Source organism: Apteryx mantelli, chromosome Z, assembly GCF_036417845.1.
Source record: "Apteryx mantelli isolate bAptMan1 chromosome Z, bAptMan1.hap1, whole genome shotgun sequence".
Lineage (NCBI taxonomy): Eukaryota > Metazoa > Chordata > Aves > Apterygiformes > Apterygidae > Apteryx > Apteryx mantelli.
Window position 1 is genome coordinate 12,541,143 of NC_090020.1, and position 25,843 is coordinate 12,566,985.

Genomic DNA, 25,843 nt, shown 5'->3' on the forward strand with positions numbered 1-25,843 from the left:
ATGGTCCACATCTCAGCACTTGCTCGGGGAGCAACAGCAGCTACAGGAACCAGAGGCAGCTGCCAAGAGGTTTTGCTGTGTCTCAGCATCGGTGGTGCCATCGCTCAGTTCCTTGGCAGCCTTCATGCAGAAATCCCAGACCTAGCACCTCAGAGATTTTCTCTGCTCTGGCACCCCATACTCTCAGGCTGCTGAGCACACCCCTGCCACAGGCTTTCTCCAGGGTGGCAGGATAGCAACTCTGCGGAGGGCTTCAGACTCCCAGGCAGCCATAGGCAAAGCCTTCACCCCATGTGCTTTCAATCAGCATTTACTGGTGGCAATCAGCTGGGAGAGGAGTGCAAAGCCTGTGCCTTCGGCAGCCCCAGCCCTACAGCATCTTGCTAATAGTTGCTGGCAGCCACACGCAGCAGGAAAAAATTGCTGCAAGCCCAGAGCATGAAATCTGTAAGGCAAAGAAGGGCAGTGGTGAAGAGGTGGTACCGTGGAGGCAAAGCAGAGCAGCATATGGCACCATCCATCAGGTGTTTTGAGTGATGGAGAAAATGCACGTGATCCCCCCAGCTGTTGTCAGTCCTCGCAGCGAGCGCGTGAGACTGATTGCAGTTGTCCCTGCTGACCTCTTTCCCGCAAACTTAATGACAGAATCAGACCTTACTGGCCTGTAGTTACCTCCAGGCCCTGAATGAATTCTGCTCTGTGCTTCTCCATGAGCATTTTTCCAGCCTGCTCCTAATATGAGAAATCAATAACTGAGTGCACTTAGAAGTCTTTGAACTGTGAAGTAAAAATGATCCCAACACTAGAATCCTTAAGAGGAACAGAAAAGTACAGACAGTCCCCAGTGATTGTAAACCAGATTAAATAAGTGAGGTCACATCAGTTTACAGAGCAGAGAGTCTTCAAACAGTACTATCAGTACAATTTAATAGGCTGAACACTCAATTAGATGTATACAGATAGCTTGCTGCTGATAAATTAATTCCCTGTCCAACTCTTACTAATATTTTGTGATACCAGTCCCTGAACAAGTTAATAAATTAGGAGAGATTATAACTAATTGTTGTTTAAATGGCTGAGATTAAACACATCTCGTAGATGCATTCACCCTCTCTCACTTGCCACCTGTTCCAGGAATAATTAGTTGCGAAGGAAAAAGAGATAACAAACAAACAAGCAAAACCGTAAAATCTGAAGGAGTACAAATCACAGCTTTACTAACAGTATTATATTTCATACTGGCCACAGTTCAGAAAGCATTTAAGCACAGATTTTACACAGTTTTAACTTTGGCCAGGGCTAAAACTGCCCTGAAGCCAAGGGAGCCGAAATAATTTGAAGTAGGTGCAACTGAAGCATTGTAGTTAAATGCTTCTGCAAGATAGAAAGAGGATTTATGCAGTGGTTTGGAAGGGGCTGGTTCGTTTCCCCTCTTTTCATATATTTCCTGTACGATCTAACAACCCAGGGCATAACATAATAGGACGTGTATCTGATAGCCCTGTTATTTTCATGCAGCCTTGGGTGCATCGGTGGTGTAAGCTGAACTGTGAATGCTCAGTGAAACATGGATGCACTGCTTCATTTCAGGTCTGCTAAATCCTTTCCAAGAGACAGGCCAGGCAGCTGGCTACAGCAATGTCTTAAATCACTCCGACTAAATCCCTGTCCTACAGAGATCACGGGATAGCAGGGTGATTGCATATTTCCATGATGAGGGCTAAGCTAGTACAGTAGGAAGAACTTCCAGCCAAGACCTCCATGGCCAACAGAGACATGCCTGAAAAAGAGCCAAAGGCTCTCCAGTGACGCAGAGGGAAGAGGAGCAGAAAGTTCCACCTTTTCACTGCCCACATTACAACCTAACCCGGCTGTCACTCACCTGAGCTACAACAGAGCCCCCCACTCAGGTCACCAACCAGGCTCTAGGGTGATTTATGTGCTCTGGATTCATCCCAGGACAGGGAATAAATCTTATCGGGATTTAGCCACATGCAGTAGATATTTATACACCACCTGCTGTATTAAAACAGTGTGTGGTCACCAAAGCCGTGCTGCGGTCTAGTTTGAGTATAAAGTCTTTCAAAAAACTTTTCCCCTCCCCAGAGTCCTGGAAAACCTAGAATATTTCCCAGTATTCCACATATTACCTCTGCACAATCATCATACTCAACAGCCTATTGATTTCTGTCCATCAGTGAGGCTTTCCAATATATCACTTTGTTGGGCAGATGTTTATAGGTGTCTTGACACATTAACAGACTGAGTACAGCATCTACAGTAATCTTCTTCAGTCTCACATAGTTTAAGAGCTTGCTATTGATCTGGCAACACCTACCTAATTCCAGGATGGAGATGGGATTAATTGACAGCTATCAAGGGTAAGTGGCCCACAGTGAGATAGAAAATCATGTTCTTGTCTGCCTCCCACGTGGAGATCTCTCCAGCCACAGCTGGCAAGGTTAGCTCCAAGTTGTCACTGGGGCGGCTGGATGCCAGCAGCCTGCAGCAGGGCTAAAGGCAGTCAAGACCTTTCCATCATTTTATCACCAACTTGCTGAGCTTGCACCTCCTCTCTGGACATCTCCTGTTTGTTCTGATTGCCTTCCTCCATGACAGGGCTCATCTTTCACTGTACAGGACATTAAAAGAGGTTTTCTGAGGTAGAATATCTGGTTTTGGCCAGGGTCTCTAGACTATGCTGTTACACAGGTAATAAATGACAACACAGAGCCACTCATCCAGCCATTACAAATAGCCAAGTGTTGGCTCCTACTGATTGTTTCACCACCGTGCATTTCTGATGACTTTTAGGTGTTGGAAGTGGGAGCAGGTTTCAGTTATGATGTAAGAATCGTATATATATATATATCTTAGTTCTTTGGGGAAAACAGTGAAAAACTGGTTCAACATGGTGCCAGCAGAAATAGCATCACCACCTATTTTCATAGCCTATGGTAAAAAGAAGCTCAGGGAACTTTAAGCCAAACAGGGCATCCATCCTTAGGAAACTCATTCAAAGTGCACAGTAGAGTCCAGAAAAATGCAATGGTCAGTTCTGGCTATCAGCACCAGCTGTGCCTCTGCAAAATCTCTGCAGAGGTAAGGAGCAAGACGAGAGGCGTGATTGTGTTTCTGCACCAGGCATGAAGGAGAGCAATGGTGTAATACTGCTTGTGAGCATGCAGTACTGTTGTAATGGTATGTGAAATGCCTGTGATTAGGGACACTGGGAAAACTAGAATGGGCATTTGGTGGAAAGATCAGAACAGACACCTGGATTGGAGAGCTCAGTCTGCTTAGCTCTTCAAGGAGCAGCTAGTGAGGCTATGACTGCAGCAAGCAGCTCCTTGGGGGAGAAAATTCTGCATCCTTTCAACCAGAGAAAGGTACAATGGAAACTGATGTTTGGAAGTTGAGGCTAGACATTCACATTGAGATTGGAAAGATTTGTAAAAACAAGGAGGAATTAACCATTTGGTTGCAAGTATCAAGGGCGACATCTTCAGATCTCTTCTGGGAGGGCAAGGTTTGGCTCTATCCAGCATATTGATATACACACTGTTAGGGTGATGTGGGGAAATTTTCAGCTGTAGTGCAAAACTGAATGATATGATAGTATCTCCTGACATTGTGCTCCATGGAAGGTAGATGAGGCTAGACTGTTCAGTACCGCTACTACCACCAACTCTCTGCTGGACCATTTCAGCCCAGTAGAGGACTCTTCAGCTATACTGTACTATTTCCCTGGAGGGAATTTTCATTTCTTTCTTCTCTTCTCTTCTCCTTTTTTTTAAACCTGGAGCACTGGGATCTTAGCCATTTTCTTCCTCATGGCTATTACTATGCTTTCCAGACTTCTGCTCTTAGGAGAGCAAATCTTCATTCCTGGTTCAGTCCTACCGTATGAAAGAAGGACACCTTCAGCTAATTTACATCTAAGTGAGCATTTGTCAGAGAGAAGAATAAAGGTCTTACTGTGCAAAATGGCTCCTATGGCAGCACTAATCAATACTTGTTTGATGGATTGCCTGCCAAAAGGCTTTCAGGCACATCATTTCGGCTGCTAGACTTTCTGCTTGCTCACTGCTTAACAAATAAATAGAGATGAATCATGGTATTTAACATAGAACTCCAACTCCAAATAAGAGCTGTTTAAAATGCACTGTGGCATGCTCCGCTCCATCCTTCCTTTCCTTTGCTCAGGAAGATTGTTAAGTCCTGGCTTTTTGGTGGAGCAGGCACAAGGCTTGAATGATAACTACCTCACCAAGGACTGCCCCTTCTTCTGCAGTAAGCGATTGCATTCCTAACACAGGGGTTCATTCCTCGCTGCCTGCCTGACGTGGGAGCCAGCCAGGGAAGTAGGAATTAAGATGTATTCCTGAATGGCTGATGAGAGGGTGATGTTTCACACATGCATGTGCCTTTCTTAAATGCTGTGATGCAATGTTCATCTGGCACAGGGGATGTGCAAACATCCCCTCTGCTCCTGAGCTGGTTGTTCCCCATGTGAAAGCCAGTGCCTGTCTGGAGTACGCAGCTCCCACCACTGAACTGTCCCCACCTGCAGCTGTATCAAATTCAAATCCATGAGAAGCGACAGAGAGTCATGTTTTCAGAAGTACTTAGCTTCCCCGTAATAGTAAACAGGTATTTGACTCTCCAGAATCTCAGTTTTCCTATTCAGATGCAAAGCTGGGTGCTGACTTCCTTACCTGGCTTTAAAATGGATAATACTTTTCCCAAAACCCTGTTATACCTGCAACCCACTAGCAGCCTGGGAAGGGGGGAATAATCACAGCAGCAGCTTTTCAGGCCAGAGAGGAATATCGTGCTTCATCTAGCAAGTTGTGTCTCCTCTCTTGTCTTGCCAACCCCACCATCATCCTACAGCAAAACTCAAACAATCAGGCAGGACGCTTGAAATAGTGTGGGATCCATCTCCAGGCTCTGAAAAATGCTTCATGGTTTGCTGACACTGATGCCAACAAAAGGCCTTGGGGCCCCAGCTTGGGGCAAGAGACAGAGATGCCCTCATTTCTTGCCAGGCACATTGACCCTGTGTGTCTCCTCGCCAGCTCTCCCTGCTGTGATGGTCCCTGCTGCTCTCTCCTTCATGCTCTGCCAGTGGGAGCAGTTGCCACGCTCCTCTGAGCCCATCTTTCTCTTCAGAGCACCAAATTCAGGCTCTGGAGTTTCCTCTTTCTCTCCAGGAAGCTGAGGGAAAGATCACCTCTGCCAGCAGGGTGGACAGATTAACAGTCTCGTCTTCCCCATCCACTTTCCCTCTCCAGCCCACTTCCTTGCTGTGGTATTTTCCAGCCATGTGCTCACACAAGCTGCCACCCTTGCTGGCCAACAGCTCCCCTTGTGCAGAGTGGGAAACGCAGTCTGCCGCGTTGAACCCACCCCACCGATGCAACTGCTGAGAAACTTCAGTTGTGCTTTCTGTGCAATCCTGTAGACCTTGCCAGGACTCCCTGCCCCAGGGAGGATTTTTACCTTGCTCTCCAGACAATGAGCTCTCACTATGCAGCTTCCTCATTTCTTAATCCTTCAGTTCTGCTTTTCAAGCCCTTCCATGATGTCTAGGCTCATTCTCTTTGCCTTTCTCCTAGAGCATCACTGCTGCGCTTTAGACTGAGGAGCATTGCATCCTTGCAGAACAGTTTGGAGTCTGCTTTGGCATCTTTGTGGAGCTCCTGCCTTTTTCCCTCCCTCCCCAAGAGCATCTGAGGCAACAGCCACTGCTCCCTCATCACTGTCATATCAGACAGGCCTGCATGCCTGCCCTCCTTCTGGACGAGACCTGAGCAGCTGGTGCCCCAGCTCTGGGGAGCGTTGCCACTGCTGCTGCGACCCTGCTCAGAAAGTGTAGGCAGAGTAGTGCGGACAGGTGCCCACCTGGGGATTTGCCGCGCTCTGTGCACCATGAGCGTCACATGCATGCTCTCTGCAGGCTCCCTCCCTCCCTGCCCTTGGGCTGAGCATCGGAGCAAATTTCCCAGCAGTGGTCCTCAGGCTCAGGGTGTCTCCAGAGCAGCTGGGAGGGTGTTGCTACTGGGGGAGCTGATAGGATTTGGGGGCTGGTGTCTGGAGAATCAAGAAGGGGGACACACCCCAGCCAATGTGGGCTCAGATGAGACCAGACAACATTTTGGCAAGACAGCTTTACAGCTGTGCATGGGCAGAGGGAGTGGGTAGCCAGAAAAGCCAGAAGGCAAACGGTCAGGAGTAGAGCAGCAAGGAGAAGTTGTGCCCTGTTGCAACACAGGGTTTCAACGCAGGGAGTTACAGCACTGGTGCGCTGTAGGTCATATGGAAGCAGGAACAAGCAAGACTTTATTATTCTTTGGGATATAGGTGTGCAGAGCCAGGGGCAGTATCAATTTGGGAAGAGTCAGAAAGGAAACTTGCCTTGGAAAGGCTGGCGGGTTGCAGACAGCTCATTTCCAATGGCAAGCGAGAGGGGTGTTGAGTTGGAGAGCTTTCCTTCTCCCTCTTGGACATCCATCCCACCATCCGCCTTCCCAGTTTTTCATGAAAACCACATGTATAAAACCAGTAAGTATGTTGCACCGGGACAGATCAGAAAAACATATTTTCATCCTGTTTGAGTTCTACTGCTGTTTTTGACCATGGTACAAATACCTTATGGCCACATGGTACACTTCTGGGCGTGGGGGTGTACAAGATCACTCAACATATAGCACATTTTTTTAACAGGAAAAGCAGTTTAATAGTAACAAAGTAGATCCTGTGAAATCTTTCCATCAAGGCTTTCCTAGCTCAAATGTGCAAGAACCATGGGGTGGCGTTTTCTGGAGTGCCCTTGTGCAGAAGCTGGGACTCGCTGCCTCGAAGCACATGGAGGTGAAGCAACCTGTCTGGTATGACGGCAGGTTAACACCAGTAATAATAATCCAGTCCAATGCTTTGCGGACTGAGCAACACTGGCTCTTACACATTATCAACAAGATCCTTTCTGGCCTTAAAATCTGGGACTAATTCTTGTCTTTTTTCCCCAAGGAAAAATCTTGCACTCAACATATTTTGCTATAAGCTTGGTAACTTCATCAGTTTCCAGTATCCTTCTCCCTCCTCTTTAGTTTTGTTGTAATCTGACATATCCATGTTTAATAAATTTTGTGTTAGTCTTTAAATTATACATAAAGGTTTCAAAAACAATCAGAGGAGAACTTGAATATCTCATATTAAAACTAAATGTTCTGTGTTTGCTTACAAAGTGAAATTAATAAGGAGTCTCGGCTAATGCTGTATAATTTATGCTGTGTTTAAGCTTGAAAACTGGGGCTAGTGCTTAGATTTGTTTGAAGTCATGCTCTCCTTCTCTCACCTGGCAGGAGGAAAGCCATGGCATGACAGAGCCGACCTTCACTCTCAATCTCAGCTGCTCCTCTAAAAGGGGGAGTCTATCGCCCATAACCAGAGCTTAGAAAAATGAAAATAATAACAGTAGCAGTGTTGTGACCTTGGGCAAATGACCTCATTTCTCAGTCTGCCTATTTCTTTCTCATTCTTGATCTCTCTCGTCTTACTAACTTGTCTGTTAACCTTTATGCTCTTCAGTCAAAAAGTGCATGTGACCCTGTTAGCATTAACAGCAAAAAGTCCAATAAACTTGTTACTTCTGAATTTCAACTCAGGTATAAATCTTCAAAGAGGAAAGGGTTCAAAGACATTGTCTGGAGCTTTGGCGGATGTTGCTTAGCATAGCAGTACTCCGAACTCAGCAGTACAATGATGACAGCAGTACAAGCAACCAAAAATAAACCTGTGCAGTTCTACTGCTTCATTTTTAATGGAGGTTTTGCACTGATGTAGAAGAGGTGCAAATATGCCAGAGGTGTCAGTCTTAGCTGCAGAGACTCAGTCGGTTGAAAAGTTTTCTCTAATCAGAATTCAGTTTGAAAAAACTGAGAGTAAGAATGAAGGATAAGACCAACAGGGGATGATTTTCCTGAAAGAGGATGAGATGTCAGAGTACTAGAGGCAGCTAAAAAGGAGATTGACCCAGAAGTGATAGTCTGGGATTTGGGTATAGGAATTCACCTTCCATATTTGCTCACAAACTCTTGGGTGATGGGGTTACCTAGGCTTTTTTTGCTTCCTTTTCCATCTAGATGACGATATCATATGGAGAAGATACAATATGACGTGGCCAGTTACCACAGTAATAAGAGATCTGAGGAGCACAGATAAGCAAGGGAAGTCATACTCCAATGAGAAGATGCTACAAGGAATATCAGCAACCAATGAACTTTAAAGCTTCCTCATGCTCATCGCAGGCCTCATCCAAAACATAAGCAGCTGTAATAACAATAGCAGCCATTCATCATCCAAGGTAGGACCTGCCATGAACTGCAGAAAGCATACCTGCTGAGGAAATGTGGAATAAAAATTGTGCTTCAACAGGAAGGACCTGAATGGACAAGGAGGAAAACTCTTCTTCCTGTCTTGCTATTTTAAAGTCCTTTGGCAAAATCAGAATTACCAGGAATGCAATGACAAACCCCAAAAAACCATTACAGAAGGTTGGATTTGGGTTTGGGATATGTTTTATTTTGTTTTGTTTTGTTTGTTCCCTCCAAAGCCATTGAGATGAGAGAGGCATCAGAGCAAATTTATGAGGAAAGTTTTCTAGAATTTGGCACCCCACCAAGCCAATACTCTATTGCCATCAAAGCTAAGTCCTCAGCTGATGAAAGCCAGCAGCTCTCCTCTGCCTTTAGCATCCAGGTGACCTTTCCTTAACCTCACTGGAGCTGGAGGCAGTTACCTCAGCTGCAGCTTTGGCATCTGATGTTTTTCAAGTCAAACTCCTTAATGCTTTAGTCAAGGCAGGTGGATGTTTAAACCCCACAGATTCAAGCAATTGGCCTTGGTGAGTCACAAGGAAAGGACTGCTCCTTTTTTGATTGATCACATTTGTGACTCAAAGCCAAGAACACATTCGAACAAGTTAAACTATCCCCAGGGCTCATAAAACACTGTGCCAGGCTTTTTGTGTTTTGCCTTGAAGTCATACCTGTCTCTGAAAGCCTCACAGTTTGCAAATCATAAAGATTAATATTTATTCCTACTTAATGTGCATGGTCAAGGCCCCTGCCCTGGAGAGTTTGCAATTTAAATAGTACAGGAAGAGCTGGCACAGACACTCAGCTCTGGCCTTAATCTGCTCTCAGGGAAGCTGAGGGTGAAATCTCCCTGACTCATGAGCACGGAGATAGATCAAGGCAATTCCCACACGAGCTTCTGCATTGGAAGAGCCTCTGCATTGGAAGACCGGACTCAGCCTCGGTAATCATGAGGGGCTGAGCCCCAGACAGCACAACTGGCATATGCAAGCCCCTGAAGGACATCTGCAACTCCTAACACTTGGCAAAGAGGCCCTGTCAGTCAGAATACACATTGAGCTAAACTTCAAGGGACATCTGATGAATCACAAGCAGAGCAAGAGCCCAGAGGGCTGCAAAATACCTCCAGGGACTTGTTTGTGCCAGATCTCTTAGAAAGTTCAAGAGGAATTAGATAAAGATGTGAACCAAATTGATGTGGGGCACGTGTCCAGAATTTAAAAAGGCCCTCTTTGGATTCAGCTTGCCTCACTCCAGAAGCAAGACTGAATTGAGGTCACCCTGTTTCTGAATCAGGATGCACACACAGGTATTTAACGCGGGGCACCTTATGCATTTTAAAGGGGTGTTACCTCACTTCAGACGTAGCTGTCCAGCCAAGGGCTTTGTTTGCGGAGGCATCAGCTCACATTCAGAAGCAAAGTGACCTTGAGCTACAGTGAAGCACAGCCATTATGTTTCTGTAAAGAGTATCCACCCAATTCATGCTGTGGCTCCAAATGCTCAGCCAATGCTACAAATGCTCACTTTTTACCTCTCTGACAGCATGCAGACAAGCCCTAAGACAAATGATGAGAGAATGAACAAAACAAACGTGAACAAGCAAGTTATTGTAAAGCAGGGACTACCCCCTTGACTGACAAACAGGTGCCCTGGGAATGGTGCAACTCTTCACGCACAAGGAAGTGGAAATGCTATTGCTACAAGATTTAACTTGCAGGTTAACTAGAAAGTCTCAAATTCCCCAGCTCCAGTGCTCTCCAGGAAGCTCCTTCTGGTGTTGATCTGGACAGAGCCTCTGTTGATGGAGAGAGGCTGAGGCAGCTGGACCAAAAACAAGTTTCTTGGTAGACAGCTGGGCCCTTTGCAGAAGAGACTTTCCCTTCCAACTATTAAGATTCCCATTATATTGCTGTAGCCCAACATCCTGAGTCTCTCCAGTAGTGTCACTGCACTCGGAGGTGTGTGGCTTCGTGGCTCACCCACAGGTGGCCACGGGAGTGTTATTGGCCTTGAGCAGCTGCAGCTGTGGGTTTAATGTTCTTTTCAGCTCCCAAAGCCACAGGTTCAAGTCCCACCATTGAGTTGATGACGGATGGTCAGAAAACTAGCCTGGAAAGAGTTTGGAGAAGAAGAAGAAAGCAACAAGGAAAACAAAACTGTCTGAAGTGTCAGTGTACCTGGTCCCCATCATCTGCCTGCCTGTTGCCCACACACAGTTTGATCAGCATGCTTCACTCCCAGGCAGCGAGGATGTGGATTCTGACAATTTGTCTGAAGTGGAGTCAGAAATTGCAGCTAAACAGAAAAAGAACCACTTTGGGGTTTTTTTTGTTTTTTTTTTCCCCAGAAACAATTACAACCTCTAACTGCCACCCACACCTCAGTTGCCTGAGAAACACAGCGTGGGTATGGCTGTGGTAACAGGGATGCAGTTTTACGCCCTGCTTGCTGTCATTGGCTAGATGCAAGGCCCCCACAAAACTGTCCCAGCAGGATGTCTCAGCCCAGACATCGATAGCATCCCCGCCTCAGGCGCAGCCCATTGCAAACTCCTTCCACAGCGACCCTCTCCTTGGGAGAAGCCAGAGGTGCAGTAACCCGCCTGATATTCTGGTAATGGCCCTGGCTCCACCATCCCAGTCTCCGTATCTACTGGGTGCCCAGCAGAGCTCAGCTCTGGATAGGATGGAAAGCAGCATGCATCCAGAGAGGGATGCCATGCATGCTGCTCTGTTTCACACACTTCACAGAAATGTTCGAAATGTACCCCATACCTACCCTAACAGCAATATTCCAGATGTCACCTTCATCAAAACCACTTCTTTGCAAATGACAGGACAGGGCATGTGTCTGTACAGGAGGCTGTGTTCACACCATGTTTCCAACCAGATACATATATCTTGGATAGCAAGCCCTGGTTGGAATAGCTCTGAAAAGAGAAAGTGTGCCCTTTCACACTGAACACCTGAGCAGAGAAGGGGAGCCTGCTCAAGGTGTCTAAAAATATGCACCTTCCCAAAGAGATGACCAAGCAGCTCTGCAGTGCACTTCTGAGCTCAGGGTCACAAGGTGGGGTAGATTGAAAAGATGATTTCTGGCTGAACAAGGACATTTCCTTCGGGGGAGGGAGGGGAACGTGTTTCTGTTTTGCACAATCTCTGTACAGTGGCAGAGAGGGAAGAGGGGCTTCCGCTTGTTTTTTATTTTGTTTCTGCACTTTCCAGCAAAGCTGCTCCCCATCCAAGAGACAGCGCACAGACTAAGGGATGTTTGGTCTCCCAGGCTACAAAGCACAGAAAGGAATATTTATCCTGGCCAGCTCTGAGCAGCTTTCTCTGAAGGCCAGCGCACAGCGCTCACTCCTGACCCAATGGCAGCCTGTGGCAGCGCTCAAAGCTCCTCTGCAAACTGCTCACCAGAAGAGCGCACAGGCAATGGGAGCTGCTAGACAGCCTTCACAGGGGCTGTTGCTTCCTTATCTTCTCATTAACTGACTGCTTTTTTGGCGTCTTAAGTGAATCTGCACACTGCTTGGTGGCCTCCCATGCTTTCTCTTAACAGTCCTGTTCAGTTTTCTCCTTGTCTCAAGCTTTCAAACAGTTCCTTGTTGCTCTTGCCTTGAACACGCCCCCTTTGCCGCCTTCTTTTCCACAGTTTTCAATCCCCAGTGCTATATTCTGCTTTCTTCCAGCAATCTGTACAATGCATTTAATCTACATTTTAAGACTGCATAGACAAAGTCCCACCAGTGCTTTTACATGTGCACACAAGTGGTGTTTGTTCTTAGAGAACACACAGCGCTTCTGCAGTATAAAAGTTCGTCCCTGAGATTTCAGCTTACAGACCTTGCTTTCTCAAACCGTCCTTTATGCTGTTATTTTTGCATTATCAAATGCAAATTCTCCTGTTTAGTTTGCGGTTTGTGTCACTGGCCAGGCTCCTACACAGTTCAAACTTAAAAAAAAAAAAAAATCCACAAATATCCTTGTCAGTTTTCCAAGTCATAAACTTATTGTGGCTGAAGTAAGTTAACCGTAGGTAGGAACCATTCTGGAGCATTTCTCTCCATGTAACTGTCATTATCTGACTCTCCTCATTTAGACTGAAGGATTAAGATGCAGCTGATTTAGGAAACCACAGTGCTTATTGATAAAGCAACACATTACTAAGAAATTAGTCAATCAGTTAAATAATCAATAAACAGCTTACCTAATAAACACACCACTATTACTAATCTCCAATTATATCATTTTCCACATTATTACACACAATTATAAAGCTACTAATCAGCTCTCTTATGAATCACATGCAGCCATTATTCCCTCACATTTCCACCGCCTTTCCCTTCCCACACCTCTCAGAAGCAGGTCTGTGCCTCTTTAGTTCACCCTCCCACACCATGTCTTCAGACACAGACCTGATGGACAGTCTGGTGGGTTGTCCAATGGGGAGTCCCTCCAGCTTCGGTTCACAGGTTAGTTTGCTGTTGTCCATATGCATCCTCACTCCTGCCATCAGGAGACTTCCCAATCCTTTGTTCTTTCCCCAGTTTTATACCTTATTCTTTATTGTTTCTATTTCTGGAATGACCTTTTTCTACCCTTGTGTGTCTCTGCCCAAACTCCTCCCAAAGAAACAACCTGCCCCTAGTTGTTTTTCCTCATTGGTCCCATTTTTGCTACATCTGTACCTGACACCGGTGTTTCCAAAGTTGCTACTAAGGCAATCTCAGTTTATGCAGTATTGGTAATGCACTTGCCCGGGTACAGGGGGCCAAAACTTCCCTACAATAATCCATTTCATATTAGCAACACATTGTTTACCCTATACCTTCTCTAAACCAAATCAGTCTACTTTACCCTCGATTCCTCCACCTCATTCCAGTTAAGTGCCTTGTCTTTGTACCTCGCTGTCAAAAGCAGACCAGCAAAATAAAGACCCAAATCATCTACGTACCTGATCCACCCCAAAGCTAGCTGTTGCGTGATGACTGAAAGAGACTCCCTGCAATGAAACGACTGTGACAATGACCCTGTAGTGGTAGCTAGGTGCCGTGCAGTATTTTTAGGACTGTCATTTCTCCCTGAAACTGGCTAACACAGTGGGTGGCCTCATTTCTTTCAAAAAACATCTATTTAGCAACAAAGATAGAAAGACAGAGCTGGAAAATGCGATGACCTGACATTTGACAATCCATGTCATCATCATAATAATTCCCCTTTATAATGTACCAAGATCCATCTTAAAAGCCACGAGGTATTTTTATCCTTCCCTTGCTATTTAGGAGGCCACTGCAGAAAATCACTGCTCTGCTGGGTAGGAGCTTTCTTCTAACTTCAGCTAACTAGCTTTCTAACCTGGAGATATCCATGACAATTTTAGATCTGTGCTTTACTTTTGGCTTAAGTGACCTGCTAATGCTAGGTGAGCTTTATAAAGAGTCAAAAAGATGTGTAGCTTCTGTGGACTGTGGAGATTTCACCTGCATACACGATCATCTAGCCCTTTCAGGCTCTCTTGATAATTATATTCTTTACTTGAAAACTTGAACTGAAAATGGACAATGAAGAGAATATAAACGCATCTGTCTTTCACTTTGCGGCTGTTTTGTCATTTTGTTCTGGTTTAATGCATCGTGAGCAACGTGATGTGACTAAAGATTCCCAGCAGAAACGGATCAGCAGAAAATGCTCAGTGTTAACTTTGTCAGCTAGGAAGATAAAATAGGAAAAGATATGGTGAGCAGCGCTGACGGCAACATTTAGATACAGTTAAAACATTCATCCGGGCTTAGGGAAGGCACTTAAAACATCTTCCACATAGGTACAACCCCCAATCCCTCACCCCTTTATTTGGTCCTCTTATAAAAGAAATACTAATCCAGGACCATGTACTGGAACCAGCAGTCCCAATGCTTTCAAGTAATCTGGTCTGTCTTGGATAGCAATTTGGGAATGGCGCTGAAAGAGTCTGATATCTCATGGCATAAGGTGAAAAAAAGTGTGACTGTCTCAAGTGCTGGAGGTCTTGCCACTCACCTAAAGGCAACATGCCTCAAAAATACAAAAAAAGAATCATCTCAAGTCAGTCAAACATTCAGAGAGATCTTGGTAAGAAAAAAGCATGTCTTCCCTACTGCTGCCTCCAATTAGAAACTCCCAGTCCTGTCGTAAAGCCTCCCCATGCCCCCATGCCCCACCTCCTGTCGATCTGCAGCTTATCCGTCCTGTTGTAAAGCCTCCCCATGTCCCACCTCCTGTCGATCTGCAGCTTATCCACTCTCCTTCTGCATGTCCTTGGTAGCTTCTCATCGTTTGCCTCTCTCCACCCAGCTTCTTATCCTCCCACGTTGAGGCTTGTCCAACCCAAGAAGAGGGAGCACAGGACTGTTTGCTTTGCTTTGTACGGTCTATTTCCCCTCACTCGGGAGGGCCATGGTTTCTTACTTGCTCCTGCCTCTGCCTTTCTGCACCCCCCTTTTTCTCCATACCTTCCCACTCTTCTGTCTGTCAGAGGCCAGTAAAGCCATCTTCATGTTCTTATTCATATTAAGCAACAGTAAGGACTCCAATAAAATCCATTCAGCTACGGGACGTGAAATACATTTGGTTTATTTCTTTCTAAAGTTTGTACATATACATATATCATATACATATGTGAGATCCTTCACTGGGGTTGCTTGATTTCAATTACATAAAAATTATTTGGAAGCTTGCAGGCTCTCTACTGCCTGTAAGCAACATTTATTCCAACTTATAAAAACACAGAGAAACAGAGTAATAGTCAGGAACATGGACACAAGAGAGAAGTCTACTTTATATCTCACAGTTTCAATACATCAGAGGCAAGTTATTTGTTTGTATACCATAGGCTTACTTTATCAGCAATGATAAAATAGAAGGAAATATCTATATACAGTCACCTCAAGTGAAAAATAAAGCAATGTAAACTTAAGTTCCAAAATATTATTTTAAATGATATAACAATATCCCCATGAGTCCTTTTCCCAAGGGAAAAAAGGACCTATTAAGTGCCTTCATTTGTCAGGAAAAGATCATTCTAGTACCAGTTACATGAAGTAGAATAGGGGATCCAAGGGCATCCTGTGGTACCTGTAGAAAAGAGTGATAGCTCTGCTTCAGGAAAGCATCTCTGTGTAAGCAAGTATTATGTTCCTATGGACATCAACAGCACATGGAAACATCTCCCATGAACAAGGGCTACTTTAAGCCTGCACAGCTCTGGCTCTGACCACTGAGGAGGAGTGCACTTTTCTGGCCATGCATGTTCCCAGGGACAGAACAAGGTGCCCCAGGGGTAGGACAGGTGCAAACCTGAGACAACGACCACCCCAACAGTCAGAGCAACAAGTTTTATGCTGCTGGAAAAGATTTGGTGATTATCTCCACGCTGCTTTGTAGCAGACCAGGAAGCTACCACAAAGCAGTGAGACTGGGACTGCACCTCTAGTGCGTTGCATGAAAAACACTCCAGCAATTCAGTCATGAGAGTAAGTTGTTCAAGGTTATTAGGCAGAAAGTTCCTACACTTGGCAAAAGAGATAGGAGGCCAGCCAGAGGAAAGGTCTTGCAAGGACTGCTGCCAGGCCCCATGGGTGGCCCTGGTCACATTCATCAGTGAATGCCGCAGAATACTATAGTAAGGTTTGATCTGCGCAAAGATGCACAGGGCATGTGACAGTTCCTAACCGGGACTCTATATATGACAGGGCTGATCCTTCTCTTCCCACTGCATCACCATGTGAGGCAGGTAAGCCATAGGAGCAGCTCAGCCCCTGACAACATTGCTTCAGGGTTACAACTGGCCCAAGGCAAGGTGAAGGAGATGCTCCCCTTCATTTCATCCTGAGCTACAGCCCACTCAAGTCCCAGTCCTAAAGACGCGATCACTCTGGCCATGGTACAGTGAAGTACACAGGCATGACTTCACTGAGATTGCTCAAGTACTTAAAGTTAACTGCACACTTAAGAGTTTATGACTGCAGGTAAAAATCTCACCCTCAGGCTTTGCTGCCCACTTCCCGGGTTAATGCAGATCTAGTGCTGCACTGACTGGAGCTTAATAGGAAAACCCACCGGGTTTCATTATGTCTTTATTCAGACCAGCAACTTGTTAAGGTTGTTTAAACCTCCCAAGAGAAACCTCTGGGAAGCATATGAGATGCCCAAGGGAGACATTTCAGTCCTCCTGCTCTTCTTTTACCTGCTGATGAACTGAACAGATTCTTCTGGAAACCTGTACAATTGCAGAAAAAAGTCCTCACTACCACTGCTTGATTGTATCTGCAAGAGACATCACAGGCACCTGTGCTGCTTGGACAGTTTCAGACATGATGTCCCCTTGCTGAATATTCACAGAGCGAGGCAAACAGAAATAAAACCATATATCAGATTCCTATGGTGATTTTCAGAAGAAGTCTGCATGGATGGTCACAGTGCAGGCAACAGCTGACATCAATGAAGAGAGAGTTAGCCCAAAGCTGAGCAAGCAGCAAATCCCACCCTTGCTTAGATACTCAACTATATGCTTTTGTTTTAACATGTGGAACAACAGGCAGCCCCTGTTGAACAACACACAGAGAGCAAGGGAGCTCAAGGGATATGCAAAATCTGCAAAAGCTCTGATGACTGTTTAACTTAATTTGAGAACTAGAACAACAAGCATCTTACCAATGTTTACAGCTGCTGAAGTGCTTGGCTTCAAAACAAGCCTCAGAAAGGAACAATAGATTTTTGTAGTGCTGAGCCACAGAAGCCATACCATACCTATGAAACACATACGCACATCTATACACATCACTTGAACACATTTACCAAGTAATGTAAGCCTCAGGTTGTACCTTATGAGAAAAGCAGTGATTTCAGAGTTCTCAAACTGCCAAAAAATTCTGTTCTTTTAGCCAAGTTATAATCCCATCTTCAGGTGAGAGGACATAGTTGTCAGGATTATGCACAAATAAAAAAAAAACATGCCAGTTCTCATCCTAGGGGTTTTCAGAATTTGACAGCACTGAGCATGAGGCTTTCGTGATGTGTAAGTGATTTAAGATTTTGATTAATGATAGAATTTGTCCTCTGAAGTCACCTGGATCTTTCTACAAGTTGCTCCCGATGTTTAAAGTGACACAGACTGGATATCACAGACCTCCCTTTTCCCAGCAAGGGACTGGGGGAGTCAGAGGAAGATTTCATGTTAAACAGATCTCTAGAGCAGCTTGGCTACTTGCTATGCAGTTAGACCAGGATATTTATTTGGCCCAAGGCAAAGTTGAAACCTTGCCGGCTTACACAAAAAGCATCTTCTTGTACTGGTCTCACTAACGTGAGTTAAATGCAGGACTAGTGCCACAGAGTGACTACTAATTACAATGGTTTGTGTCAGAGAAAAATCCTGCCCTTTTAATTTGTAGCACTTTTAATCCCTTCATTGCTAAGTACTACACTTTACACTTGGTCCAAATAAACCTCTGGCCTGTACCCCAGATGATTCTTAGTACAGATTTAACAGCAGATGCCAAGGGAGGTCCCTCACTGTTTAAAAATTTATAATTTTTACAGAGTACTTTATTGCTCAGATGGGAGGACAGAAGCACTTCAGGCTGGCGTAAATCTGCTCCTTTTGACCGTGGGAGCAAAGCTAGGTCAATGGCGTGGCCTTTGGGAAACCTGTTGCTTACATTTGTTAATTATTTATGAGAGCACTTCCCTTAACACAAAGCCTCAACGGCGGCTGACACAACGAATGAGCGAGCGAGGTACCTTCCCTCTGGGCTGAGCCTGCCTCCTTTCATTGTTCAACTGGATGTTGCCAACAGGAGAGCAGATATTCACAGAGGATGTCAGGACGTGGTGGGAGACCTCTGAGAGAAAGGAGAGGCCAGGCATAGTGCACAAATATGCATTAAAAAATATCCCCTATAAAGTATAGGCTGGAGACCAGCTCTTTCAAAGAAATTTCTGAGGCAGCCTCTTTGGCTTGCCCCTCAAGGCAGCCTAGACAGCAGGCACCAGGATCAGGTGCTGAGGAGTTTTGGTCATGCTCAGGACTTCAAAACTGCCCTTGCAGGGAGACGTGACGCCCAGGAGCGCAGGGAGAGCAAGGCCGGGTAATTTTTAAACAAGTAGCAGGCTGGAAGATTGTTTAGGTAAGCCACTCACACTGCCTTTGCCTCTGCAAAAGCAGCCAGTGTTTCTGACCGCCGGGCTAATCGTCTCCGTGCTTGGCAGGTGCCGACCAAAAATGGCATCCATTTTAAGAGCTCCCCAGAAGACTGCAAAACCTGATTTGCAAGGTATCTGGCTCCTTGCAAAAACAACCCGTCAAAGTTTCCCCACAGCAGGGGTTGCCTCTGCTTTTTTTGGAAATGAGACCAGAACTGGTACTGGTGGAGCACAAGTGTCTGGTCTAAGCGTAGGGGGACACCTTGTGTCCCCGCAGCATACCACAAAAGGATCAACAACGGTCTGTGAGTCTGTCCTGCACCACCCAGCTTTAACTGCGGCTGGAAACACAGGCTACAAACGAGCAGAATCAAAAAGCTGTTCGAAGGATTATCCATTCAGTGCAGCACCGCCACAGAGCAGGTTTTCTCAAGGCAGGAACGGGACAGTCAGGGTTTCTGCATTTCTACACGCATGGAAGGAAAGAGACCTGTTATACAGAAGCAGCTGAGGTGCTAAGATGACAGACAGGAGCAGCTTGACAGAAAAGGAGGAGGAGCTGTAAGACTAACTGTGGTAAGGCCAGAATTGATTTGGGGATGGAGAATGCAGACATGGTATTGCTAGGTGCCATCTACAGAGGAAAACCCTTCCCTATTTACAAGAAGAACATTTCAGTGCAATCCCTCCAGAAACTCCACAATAGCCTTGCCACCTTAGACTTTCTCCACTGCCACAGCCGTCTTCCAAAGGAAGAGACGTCTCTAACCAAGCAGGAAGCCATGCCACCCGAGGGAGATGGAGAGTTTGACTGCTTTGAGACAGAAGCCTTGTTACAGGAGGGCACGGGCGATCTGGAAAGGCACAAAACCATGCAGGTTGTAAGGGACCTCTGGAGGCCACCTCGTCCAAACTGTTGCTCAAAGCAGAACACGGCGCAGCTCTCCAGAAGACTCCCTGAACTTGGACAGGCAGCACCCTGGGAGTAGGAGGGACCAAGGGAGGGCACTTCAGAGAAGAGCAGTTATGGCCTCTGGAAAGCTTTGATAACCTTTCACAAATGGCCGGCTATAGATGAAAAACTGTCTGAATTGGCATCGTGGCTAAACAGCATTTCCCCACAGCTCCGCTACATTAATCACCCAGCTGGCTGACTTATCTTTCTACATCAATTAAAGACACAACATAAATACTGGATTAAAAAGCTGTAGTCATGTTCACTGGTCCATGCGTGATTTATCTGCAAGACGCACACAAACACACAGCCAGCCCAGAGATTCTCTTGCGCAGCCCCTGACGAACAAAAATCATCTGAACCAAATCCCAGAGTCCTGCTGACTCACAACGGAGAGAGTGGTTTTGGCTTTGGGAGAATTTCTCACTCACTTCGGTTGCTGAGCGGAGAGAGGGGAAAGCAATTTTGTGCTCTTCCCTCCTCTCCCTGCTGTCAGATGAATTTTGTTTATTTATAGAGGCCCAATGGAGGCCTCTCCTCCCTCAGCAGGACAGAAGAGCTGCTCTAGCCTGCGGAGGCTAAGCAATGAGCAATCTTCAAAGCAAGACTGGTCCCTCTGCGCCCAGTCCTGCTTCCTTCCTCATGACCACCTACTAGAGGCATGGGCAGGGACGTGGCTTCCTGGTGTCGGGAAGGACCACAAGGGAGGACCAAACCCCCCCCCGCAGTGCTGAAGCAAAGGCTGGCGTGGGGGTTGGACATAGATATGCTCTGTGGTGGCCTGCCAGTCGCAGACTAGAAAGAAAATCAGGATATTCAGGTATCACACAAAGCTATCTGGCCTGATTCTCCGTGGTGCCAACCACAAAACCCACCACCAACACCTCTGATGGATCTCCCCACCCTTTGCAGCACCATCAGAAAGAAAGCAAATGACAGTACTGCTTAGCAGATGATCTTGTTCCTATGGGACTCCAGGAGGTTTTGCCATTCACAACAGGATCTCCTTTCACCCTTTTCTCTCTGCCTGCTGAAATATGCATTTCCACCTGGGAGCCTGGGGTGCTTGGAGTTCATAAAGCAACTGAGCAAAATGGCATTAATTACAGCTTGAGCAGAACCAGGTAAATTCTCAGTTAACTAATCTGCACACCTCAACAGTCTCACCTAAGTGCTCTAAATTCAGCAAATATTTAATAGCTAAAAACTGCAGTGAAAAGCTGCATTTGCTAAAGCCCAGATGAGACGTAAAAAATAGACCACAATCCATTTACAAGTATACATGGAAATAGAGAATAAATAATGAAAACTGAAAAAATAAATTAAAAAATCACTTTCGTAGTTCACTATTTAACTTTTCGTATTGCTTCAGATCATCTCCTCTGCAATGACTTTGAAGACGAATTAACCAGTTTCCGTGCCAAAGCTGCAAAACACATTTTACAGGAATCATTTCCTTTTTGAGCTCAGCAATTTAACTGCAGTCTACGGCAGCTGGAATATTTTAAAAGCTGGAAGAAAAGTTAAATGTCACCTCTTTGCCTGTAAAAGCACTGCACTCTCATCACAACAGGCTTCTGGGCATGTTCCAGGCTGCCTCCAAAAAGCCCATCTAGAGAACACTCCTGTGGGGGGGGTCACAACAGGGCCCGTTTACAAATCTACACTTCTTTTTTTGTTTCCACTCCATGCTTTCCATGAAGCGCAATATCAAAGTCAGCACACGTTTTCTTCTTGAATAAGTGCATTCAGCATTCCCCATGAGATTTTATTCCTCTCAGTGTAACCTCTCTTCTGTTTGTTTTCAACCGCCACAGTACGAACAGCTGCAGGGATCTCCTGGCTTTGTTTCCCCTCCAGGAGCTGCTGATCTACCACACGTAAGTGAATAATCCAAACAATCCCTTCCAGCGAGTGCTACCATGCACCTGTCTACACCGAATTTCTTCTCTCGGCACTCTGCAACTTTGGCTTCAGTTCCAGGAGGCATCTCTTCTTCAGGAAAACGCCTGGACACTTGCTGCACTAGGCGCACACACAATTGCCAATGCCCCAAAGCTTGGGAAGAGCTGGCAATTTCCATTTGGGCCTCGGCAGTCCTCAGTGATGTTGCTGGGGTAGGTGCTGACCTCCTGACTACTGGCACTGAGAGGCCACTCTCGGCAGCAGATGCGGTAGGTTTGTTTGCCACGTTGCTTGCATGTCCTATCACCGCGCTGGAAAGCCAGTTCCCTCTGGTTCTGCTGCTGGGATGCAGCTTTGAGGATCAATTACCTCTGACACTTCCTGGAGTTTGGCAGTACATTGTCTTCATTACAGCTGATGGCCAGCACAGCACGGGGAAAACTGTTGCACAGTGGTCCTCAGTGGGGAGGCAAGTCATTCAGCTCCTGCGAAAGTCCTTCTCTCTTTGATTGTTCCCTTTGCTGCCCACTGACCTGGCAGTTCAGTAAGCTAGACTAATTGACTTGGACCCTTCGGGAGGTCTGGCAGAACATAAATCCACTCCAGTGGTAATCTTTTTGATGGAGATATCTGTGTGGCCCTACAACTACTGGGCTGGAAGTACCAGCACATTTCTAAACAGTCTTGATCTTGGCTTTTCTTTACACACTGAGAATTATATCCTTGAGGAAAGCTGACCTGAGCCAGGCACAACAAAAAATAATAGCAACAATTTTCATCTGATACTTTAACAGTACCTCTCAAGATGCTCTGTGGAAAAGGCCAGCGTGGTTATACTATTCTGCATATGGGATGTGTGAGGCGTAAAGGGAGAAGAGGCCTGTCTGAGCTCACTCAGCAGGCCACTATCAAACCTGAGATTAAAACCCAGGGTGCTAAGTACCGGGCGAGTGTGCGCTCTCCACAACGCCACAGTGCGCTCAAAGCTGGAGGGGCTGAAAGTTAAAAAAGGGATTTCTGCGTCATCTGTCTAATCCCCTGATGCCAGTGCCCAGACTGTGGACCACCCAGGGAACTGTGGAGCAAACAGGGCATTCTGAGGTATGGAAATCTCTAGCCATGTTCCTCTCTCTCCATCCTGAGCTTGCCCCTAATAGCCCAAGGTGGAACATGTTGGAGCTGCAGTACAGGCTGTTTCGCACAGGTGGAGAGGAGGATCTGCCAAATCTGAGGCTGTTCTGTGCTGACCTCCAGACGCGGAGCAGCCAGGATGGCATTGTCCTCTGAGGAGCACAAGTCTATCCCATTCTCCAGTCTGTGCCAGCCTGTTCCACTTGAACATGCGCTAAAGCAGGAAAATGGATATCTGAGGAGAATCCCTTCCTGAAGAGAAAAGGCAAAATACTCTGTCACTAGCAGAGAAATTGCAAATACCTGTGCATACCAACAAGGAAACTCCTGGAAGGGGGAACATGGATGAATGATATATTGTAAGGCTCTCTATATAGCAGCTAAGTGAGAGTGTATAGTTAAAAACTACACAGACACGCTTTGTCTTTAAAACACAATGCTTACAATGGCTAGCATCTACGGTAGCCTCTTTGCAAATAAATTTAAAGCCCAGGCTCATTCTGGCTGGGTAATCCCTGGCCACAGAGACAGCATGGGTTTGGATACCCCCCCAGTCTGCTACCTCAGGAGAAGACTTTTCGCGAGGAAAGAAAAACAAATTATTTCAATGCTGCCATCCCAGCATTCCCAGAGATTTTCAGGTTTCATTCCTTCGCATTTGTGGGTCCAGGGTCAATGCATAACCACACACAACAGTGCCTATTTACTGAAGCACTCATTGCTGAGTACCAGTATCAGTATCATCTGCTCTGCATTGTCAGGAAAACACTATGCCCAGCATCCTAGACTCTAACCAGCCTTTTGCAGCTGCCTATTTGCACACATTTCTCACAGCAACAGTCTGAATTCACAACACTGCAGCATTTGTCCAGTTACTTTTCCCACCGACCACGTAAATAAAGTGACAAGTGACTTGAGAGATGAAAGCCACGTGCCAATGGGAGGAGGTAAAAGGGGAAGAGACAGATAATAAGTCACAGCGGTCTTCCCCTCCCCCAAGCTCCTTTAGAAACAGAACAAAACAAAAAAATCCCCAAAGATGTGCTTCAGTTGCTAAATGATAAATTAACAAAGCAAAGCAAAGCAGGAGCAAAGACACCTCCCACAATCTGTACAGAAACAACAAAATATACAATAGAAAATGTCACTAACACTCCATTCAGGCAGATGCACTTATTTTTGTGAATGACAGCTTATCAAAGGAAAAATGTTTGACCACCAGTATTCTGCTGCATGGATGTTCCCCTAATTGTCATTTCTACCCTAAGTGACCTTCTGCTTAATGCTGGGTGTTTCTGGTCTGTAGTCCTTCCTCTCCGAGACATTGCGTTTCACCTTGGCACTAACTGGAGACTCCTGATTTAATGAGGGACTCGAGTGGGATTTCTTCAGTCCTGGCCCATCATTCTCTCCATTCAGCAGCTCCTTCACCCCTTCTCTCAGGAGGCCAACATAAATCTCATAGCGAGTTTTCTGTGGAGAGAAAAAAAAAGAAAAAAAGAAGAAGAGAAAAAAAGGCCTGAATCAGTCTGGGGAAAAGAATTTACAGGAGCACTTGAGAGACTGTCTGGGTAACACAATGGTTTCTGCTGGCCTTGAAAGCCATGCATTTCATACAGGTGTGAACAATGGTGGCTAACGTGGACATGAACAATAGTGGCTAATGTATATTACACTGTAGAAAAGGGTTTCAGTCAGGCTGAGCCCAAAGATGCTGTACAATTAGAGACACTTATTCCTGCAGCATACAAATCCCGGCGCTCTGCTAAACAGCAGCTCTCAGCTATTCAGGGGGCACAGTGATTTCTGAGTCACTACACCAAAGGAGATTTTGCTGACCTTAGCCATGCTGAGTCACAGTCCATGCTCACACAGGGCCTGAGGGGAATTAAGTGCCCAAAACAGGCATGTTTATCTGGGAGAAGTTCTGTTTACCATGGCCTCTTGTACTGGTGCTTTCCCTTTCCAGCAGGAAAACCTGTGCTCTGTGTGTCACAATAATATCCTTCTGCACAGAACATCTCAACAATCAACAAAATGAAGGTATAGTAACAGAAAATCCCTGCAGGACCTCCAAAATGGTAGCAAGTGTGGAAGATGCTGAAAAGAGCAATCCACCTTACAGCATTTGTTTAATAGCCTGTCCCTGACAAACCCACTGATGACGCAGTACAGGCATTGTATTGAGGTGATCTCAGTGGGCTTGGGCATTAAACGTTTCTACTGATTGTTAATCTTTTTTTCCAAGTGATAAAACAGCCACCAAATTATTATGTTCCTGACTGAGCAAAAAGTGTTTAATGAAAATTTGTCCAATTTATAATAAAATAATAAAGTTTAGGTAATAATACTACTTATTTGAGTACCTTATTTGAGGGCAGAAAATAGAAAAGCTTAGGAGCTGCTTTGAAGAATGAAATGAAAAGAAAAAAAAGGAGAGAATGTGACTGGGTTTCCAAAGAGTCCTTTGAATAAATAAAATCTCATAAAGGAGAATCAAAAGAGAATCTACCTAAAAATTAAATAAAGGAAAGCATTCTTATCAATTCCATATCTGGAGCTCCAGCTTCACAATGCAAGAGACAAACGTATTAAGCAGGTAAGATGTGTCACTCAATAAAAAAGGAAAGAGAGAAACAGCAAGCAGAAGTCTGATGATGCAGTGGGCTGATGAATGATTCATCACACAATGAACGGGACACCTCTGCAAAAAAGATGCCAAGCCAGTGCTCTAAACCTGGGATCAGCATAATATTAATCAAAGGAGAGGGGGACATTATTGCCATATGAACTTCTGCTTTTCATTAGATCAGTAAACACCATCAGGGTCACAAGACTTGGCAATCAGAATGGAAACCTGGGACCAGTTTTTGCCCTACACTTCAGTCAATGAGCATTTTGCCTCTGATTTTGTGGGTCCAGGATTTCTGTCTCAATTAACAATGCATTAAGAAGTTTCTCTTTCAAGTTCAACTGCAAACTTGTTCTTTTAGTGATCTGACATTTGGAGCTAGGTATTCAAGCCGGTGGAATTTTTTTCTTTTTAAAGGAAAAAGAAAAGGTAATCTGGAAAATACTGTCAAGAGAGAAAAGACATAGAAGTTAAAAGAAAAATGTTCAAAGGCTTTTGCAATGTTATCTCTGAAGACTTAATGCACATGATAAAGAGGAGATGAAGTAGCCACCCACCAAATTTCTGGTTTCACCTCTCACCTGACAACACTCAAAAGCTTTCTCTCATACCTGAGATTTTCACAATGAGCAATCATCATCTGGAGCAGTATATT

The 25,843-nt window shown here is 45.4% G+C and overlaps 1 protein-coding gene across 1 annotated transcript in view; it reads right to left on the minus strand.

Annotated features, from left to right (window-relative positions):
- Nucleotides 1–23,726: 23,726 nt before the first annotated feature.
- The window catches only part of PSD3 (pleckstrin and Sec7 domain containing 3), a 107,537-nt gene continuing 105,420 nt past the window's right edge, over nt 23,727–25,843 (minus strand). The window contains exon 16 of the mRNA XM_067316744.1: nt 23,727–24,029. Within this exon, the coding sequence (XP_067172845.1) occupies nt 23,820–24,029 (210 nt within the window). The 3' untranslated portion in view covers nt 23,727–23,819. The remainder of the gene's footprint in view (nt 24,030–25,843) is intronic.